General features: G+C 50.4%; 1 protein-coding gene across 6 annotated transcripts in view; it reads left to right on the top strand.

The window, feature by feature from the left end:
- Positions 1-3809, top strand: part of LOC149357754 (anaphase-promoting complex subunit 10-like) — a 77039-nt gene extending 73230 nt beyond the window's left edge. For 3 of the 6 annotated variants that reach the window (XM_089584898.1, XM_089584897.1, XM_089584899.1), the window contains one exon: positions 3435-3809. In XM_089584898.1, the coding sequence (XP_089441024.1) occupies positions 3435-3723 (289 nt within the window). In that variant the 3' untranslated portion in view covers positions 3724-3809. Of the gene's footprint in view, positions 1-404; positions 524-898; positions 1168-3434 lie in introns of those variants that run through there. The other 3 variants (XM_089584902.1, XM_089584901.1, XM_089584903.1) reach the window with 3 other exon arrangements.
- The last annotated feature ends 3145 nt before the right edge of the window (positions 3810-6954 follow it).

The following is a 6954-nucleotide window of genomic DNA, read 5'->3' as shown; positions in this document are numbered from 1 at the left end:
AGCTTACTTCCTGCCCCCCCCCCCCCCCCCCCCCTAGGCTGCAAACATGGAAACGGCCCGTTAGGCAGTTCTGCCTACCGCAGCGCCGCGTGGTGAGATATACGAATTCTGATCGCCAGTGATCTGTGCTAATATTTTTTGCTCGCGACTGTACACATCCATAGGCTCCCACCGTGGTTTCCACATAGTCCAGTGTTGCCTGCCAGGCCCACCGAGATAATCACGATGGATACCACCAAGCCCATCCCGTCCCACCGTGTTCACTGAAGTGTCCAGCGTGGTTTCCATTCAGCCCAATATTGTTTACTGAAAGTGCCAGTGCAGCCACCACAATTTCCACTCAATCCAGGGTGGCCCAAAGTCGCCATTAGTGCATCCAACATCTCTCCCATTCGCTCCAACAGCACCCAGCGTGGAAACCAACACTTCCAATCAGCCCACCGTTTTCTCCAACATGGAAACCAACACTTCCATTCGGCCCACCGTTTTCTCCAACGCGACTTTTGCTGGAATTTTCAACAGGGTAAGGTGCGCAGTCGCCGTGATGGGCGCATTGCTGCGGAAAGTACGCGCTCGCGTAGTGTATGCTGAATGGTGTACAGTTATCTCGAGGCGCCCATTTAACGAGTACAAGAACTATTTGCTAAAGAAGCACCAGAAAAAGACATGCAGCAGATATCGTATTCAACAGCCACAGAGCCCGAGCAGACGCGCGCGGCACGGTTGTGGGCGGGGTGGATGGATGGATGGTAGTGGCGTAACCCTTCGTATCGGGCGGTGGCTTGCGCCTACTAGCCTAGGATTCCACCCCCCCCCCCTTTTTCAATTTGTTTGTATTTTAATCTGTGTAATTTGGCCATCTTTCATAAAGTTACTCCTGCCTTGACCTCTTCCATAGGCTGGCCGAAACGATGGTGATTGCCACTGGAGGATCCGGAGTGAGCTCGCATGTCGAAGGGGCTCAAAAATCTGGAATGTCGACTCGAATGACATCAGTGCCGTTGGAAAACTTCCCTGTGGCAGTGCAAGTTCGGCAATTGGAACACTCGTGTAGAAACTTTCGGCTGAAAACTAAAATCACAATGTTAAACCTTACAAAATAAACGCAATTACTGCACTAGTTGCACCTGCGTGAATAAACGACGATAAAAATAAAAAGATACAACGTACACTTGTGATCCTTTCTTGACGAGAAACGAATTTGAAAAGCCCGCGCTCTTTGACGTGCTCCTCCGCTAACCAATCGCGTACTTCCCTGGCCTAAAATTTCCCGCGCTTACTCGGTTTTTAGGTGTGCATATCTGCAGACAAAGCAAAATTTGTGCCCGCTTCACTTTCCCGCAAACTATAGCACTCTTCCCTGTTTCTCGCTTGTGTTCCTCTCTCTTCCGCGCGCTGTGCACCTTTTGTGAGACATAGTGAAGCAGCAGTGAGGCATCGGGGGTAAAGCGGCTGTGGTGGGCACGCTATTTCGAAATAATAGCATTCGCTCTCCACTCATACGCAGGCGTGCTCTTGATTCTTTGCAAGTGAATTAGGACACTCAAAACAAGTTATGGAGACTGCTAGTCTTGAGATCTGTAGTGGTAACTAAAGCTGCCCGTCCACTTAAGATTTTCCAAGTGCCCCGGCGATTTATCTCACTGCCCTTTTCAACAGCGGTACAAGCCCGCAACAACACTCCCAAAAGACAATAAAAAGCGCATCATTGATTCCGGTAAAAAATTGGCAGGGGCTTAGCTAAGGTAAAGCCTGGATATCTCGAAGCGAAAAGCTGCGGTAATGCTTATAGTTTAGCTTATGGTTATGGTTGGTTATTGGAGTTTAGCGTCCGAAAGCAACTCAGGCTATGAGAGACGCCGTAGTGCAGGGCTCCGGAAATTTCGACCACCTCGGGTTCTTTAACGTGCACTGACATCGCACAGAACACGGGCCTCTAAAATTTCGCCTCCATCGAAATTCAGCCGCTGCGGCCGGCGTTGAACCCGCGTCTTTCGGATCAGCAGCCGAGCGCCGTAACCACTGAGCCACCACGGCGCGGTTAGCTTATGGTTATGCTTTATGATTTAGCCTATGGATATGCTTACGGTTTAGCTTATGGTTATGCTTTGTGATTTCGCCTATGGATATGCTTACGGTTTAACTTATGGATATGCTTATGGATTAACTTACGGTTATGCTTATGATTTATCCTATGGTTATGCTTACGGCTTAACTTATGGTTATTCTTTGGTTAGCTTATGGTTATGCTATACGTCTGCCTTGTGTAGTTATGAAAATTGCTTATCAATGATATATACCATAAGTTATGCAGGATTATTAAACTTCTTTATTCATCATTGTTGGGCACATTGAATGCGCACGCCTATTCTCTGCAAGCGGTTATATAGCCGGCCTCCGCGATAAACACGCGCTTGCGGCGAACGTCAAACGATGACGCATAGCGCACGGCAGCGTGCGCCTCTTCTGATGGGCAAGCGCACCTTATGTACCCCTCCTTCCAAATGCGCACTGCGCACGGCTGCGGCGAAAGGTCAAACGATGGCGAGGAGGAGAAGTGGCGGCGCACATGCGCAGTAGCCTGCGCCGTGAGTGACGTCACTCATGCTCCGACATACGCCGGCTCACGCGAAGCGCTGTGTTGACTAGCGTAGTGAAGCTTTTCGCTTCAAAATGTGCGCCACTTACCTTGTGTGCGAACGCTCTGAACGGTGAATGTCCCGGACGCAGCACGCCGGTATTATTCTAGCTTTCCGCTCATCACGTCAATGCCGCCAATGGATGAATGCAGGACCGCAGCAAATAGGACTGCAGAATGTGCACTGCTTCTCATTCTGCGCGCTAATATTGCGCTAAGAAACTTTTTGACGCTCAAAATATGTGACGGGACTGAAGAAAGGTGGCAATGGTTTTTCTGATCACTTTTTTGTGCAATGGTGGTGCTCACGTGACCAAAGTTCGGTGAGATAGGGGGTGTTGCGGCTCCAAAAACAGAAAAGTACTTTCTTTTTCCGTGAACGCGTTTCTGTTAAAGGCGTAAAAGGGATATTCTCTATATGACAACAGAAAATTTCCGTAAAAATACCTGCAATTTCACACACATTTCTTAACTGTGTCATTCTTGTGTTCACCCTGTCGCACTCCTGCGCCGCTGTTATGCCCAAGAGTGCAGTGTGGATCAGGTGGCCGCGGCGTGATCTCCACAGTCAGGCCACTCCTTTCCTAACCCTCTCCTCTCGACATTCATCCGCAACTGCGCGGAATGCTCCACATTCGTACCACGAACGCATCTTCTAGGCTAAAGAGGCGGTCCTAATCAGCTAACGCCGGTCAATTTCAGTTTGCGCCCCACATTTGCTGATTGCTGTTGCCCGCTGAATGAAATTGCCCGCATGCTATACAGTGTCAACATTTGGTCTGTCCTATGTTTCCAGGATTGCCGTGAAAGTGGGAAGCACTTTCCACGACCTGCGGGTGGTCAAAACTGTTCACCTGAATGAGCCAACGGGATGGGTGCACATTGCTATGCAAGACTTGGCTGGCCACCCTGTCCGCGCCTTCCATGTGCAGATTGCGGTCTTGGAGAACCACATGGATGGCTTCGACACCCGTCTGAGACAGATCAAGTTGTACTCTCCTGCTGCTCAGCGAGCCATCGTCAGTGTCTTGCCCGGCCTCAACTTCACGAGTCCGGAATGCATTGCCTTCAGCTGCATCCGCTGAGACATCAGCGTGTAAGCATTATTGCACGATAGAGCAGGACGGGATTTTGTACTGATTTAAGCAACTTAAAGCGATTCGTTTCTGCACATGTGTCGTGTTTTCATACGTGATCTTCTCAATCCGGCTATTCTTGTCTCTACTCTTGCTCAAGGTCAAGCATAACTGACTGCACGGAAGAATCTAAAGAAGTCGTTACGTCGTTACTAATTTCTGACAGGGAACAATGAATTGCTAGACGTGAGCAGTAGTTGTACACAAAGGGCTATACTTCGTGTCATATGGCATGCTTGCTTGCTCCAAGCATTGTTCGTCAGCCTGTGTCTGACCAGATATGTGTAATACCGTGAGCGCACCGCGCAGTTTTAACAAAGACTATAAAGGAGAGCAAACCACGATATTGGCTGTACTTTAGACAGTACTATCGTACCGCGCGTGCGTGTAATAGCCAGACCGACACAGTGAAACAGACTTCGCAGCAGAGACTCATCTTCAGTCATCTTGTATTGCACTTAAGAACCTGACGGCAAAGAGGAGCGCCGGTCGAGCCAACACTGCTCTCTGCCTTCGTAGTGCAAAGCGTGGCTCGCGAGGCCGCCGCGTATAGCAGCGCACGAACACTCGCTGGCGTTGAAGCAGCGGATCTTTCACGATGCTTCCGTGGCCACATCTGCCAACAAAAATAAAGGGAGCAAAAACGCCACACCTGAACCGCGCTTAAATGGTATAGCGTCTAGGCAGCTGGCAGGCGCTGAAAAATCTCGAAGAAGACAGGGTGGTGGCCATTCTTGCCGGACATAAGGATGCCCACATTACTTAATCTGCAGTCGCGTCCGAAGCCCTGCGGTCGGTAAATAAGTGCGCGATTACTTTTACCACGCCAGGTTTAGAAGTTTATTCTTTTTAGAGATTTCATGTGCAGTCTTCCCTAGCTGGCCAACTAAGCCGCTTGGGCTCTGACTCCTCACGGGGACGCTGATCCGTCCCTGGTTCATGCATGCTATACGAAACCAGCAGCCTACAAGACCTGGCTCTCATCCGTATTTTGTTGCCAGCATCAGTTTAGCTCTACCGGGACGCCGACTGGTTCGTGGGCCACGCATGCTATACGAGACCAGCACTGTACCAGCTCTGGTAAGGAGCTCCATACTGAGTGCGTGAGGAAGAACGTCGGTCACCGCCGTATCTTAACAGCTTTCACGAAGGAGAAAGTGATTGTTGGTTTCAACCAGGACAACGGTTACTGTACCAGTAGCTTATTTGTGGATTGCATTCGTCGGCGGCAGTCACCTGAGGGACCACGAATGCGCATGAGTTATATGCACCGGCACTATAAGCCAGCACACTGAACTGCAATCCAGGAATGGGTATCTGAGACAGGAAATGAACACTTATGCAAGCATTCGTCGTCATATTTGCTTGCATTGAGTAGCCAACGTATGCAGCGCTCTTCGCAGCCATAGCTTCGGATTTAAGCTAAGAAAGGCAAGAACTGAGGTAAGGTACAGAAAGAGCGGCTGGCTCTTCCCGAATGGTTTTGTTTCTTTAGCCTGAAACGACAGCCGACTTTAATAATGCCATAGCGGGCTGTAAGAGAGGTCATAATGAGCTATTTATTGAACTTGCGATACTGTATCGAAATTAAATGCGGGTTAAATGCTCTCCAATGTTTCCGGACACTTTATTCCCTTTAAGGGGATAACTTGCGCCTTTTTTCTGATAGAGTGTTGCACCTAGCAGTGACTTATTTGTTTCAGGAGAATTTAGAGTCTTTCAGGAAAAATCTTAGCTGCGTCCATTCTTCTTCTCGTGCATTCCCTCCCAAAGTGGCCCCTCTCGTGGCACTTGTAGCACTGTCGCACAGGACGCCCCTCAGCTGTGCTGCCTCCCGATTGAGACCACGTAGCGGACCGCTTCTCGGCAGAATGTTTTCCCGTTGCGGCCGGGGCTCATTCTACTGATGATCTACACTTCAGACTTTCTTCGAAATTCTCTGCGAGCTCGACAAGGTCATTAGGTTAAAGGAATCCTCTTTTCTAATCAGTGCTACGTATAACCTCGCATCGGCGCCAAAGCATTCCTTCAGTCGGTTAGCCGCCATAAATCTTAAATTCCTCCATCGTGCGCACTTTACGGCTGTCTAGATATTATTCGAGGTCATTCTCCAGCCCTAGAGAAAACTGCTTCCACGTTTTGCCGGCTGCCTTGCTGCTTGGCGAGATTAGTCTCTTGTTTTCTGCAGCCGACAGTCTGAGTCCATGAAGAATTTTATCTTTGAGAGCGCCAAATTTTTTCCTTTGCTCGGCTGATAACCGCACGAGCCCCCGCGCCCTTCGCTCAGCCTCGGCAAGACCAGTCCGGCCCACCACTCGTTCGGGACGTCGTACGAGTATAAGGTAACTTCCACCTCCTCAAACCATTCAGGCACTAACCGCTCGTGACTCGGCATAGGTGCCAAGACGCCTTTCAATAGGCTGGCATATTTTAGCCTCCAATCTTCGTCTGCGCCGGTGTTCATTGCTGCGGTGCTTCCGCTATCGCTAGCCTCCGTGCTCTGCCCCCATCGCAATCGCTCTGTTGCTAGAATCAATTGCTGAATTCTCCGTCTGCTATTCTACAATCTTTAATGGCAACCGCAGCAATGTGAGCTGCTCCGACGTCGCTACTGGTACAGCGTCTACATCGCCCTCGCTTATGTTGCCCACGGCTGCCAACTCTTCAGTCTGGTCCCCTTCTTCCATATTGGCCCCCTGCTTAGTGCTGCCGCTCACCGCACCGCCCGGTGGCATGGCTCGCCGTGTCCCGGCTTCATCCGGCTTTCCAGGCGGTTGTCGAGGTCCGGTGTTGTCGCCGTTCCCGCAGACTCCAGTTCTGTCAAAGCCGGTCCTGTCCGACGGCGCCAGTAAAGTTTCGAAGCCGCTTCCCAGCTCTCACCCGCCGTGCTCGTCTCAAGAGGTGACGGTCTTTTGAGTTTTAGGCCTTCGAAGAGGTCCTCGCCGCACCCGCCGTGCTCGAACACGCTGACCAGCGGTCTGTTTGGGTGTGCATGTCGAGCACCTTACAGGACTGCTATGACGCTGAACCAAAAGTTTTCACTCGTTTATTCTATCTCCCCAGTCGAAAAAAAACGCCAGCCAATGTCTGGTTTTTACACCACACCGCAAATTAAGACACGGGTTGTGGTGTGACCCGGCCTGGTGTGACCCGGCCTAGTGTGACCCGGCCTGGTGTTAC

This window comes from Amblyomma mixtum, chromosome 3 (genome assembly GCF_055824585.1).
Source record: "Amblyomma mixtum isolate Tamu chromosome 3, ASM5582458v1, whole genome shotgun sequence".
Taxonomy (NCBI): Eukaryota; Metazoa; Arthropoda; class Arachnida; order Ixodida; family Ixodidae; genus Amblyomma; species Amblyomma mixtum.
This window is presented reverse-complemented; position numbering and strand designations above follow the sequence as displayed.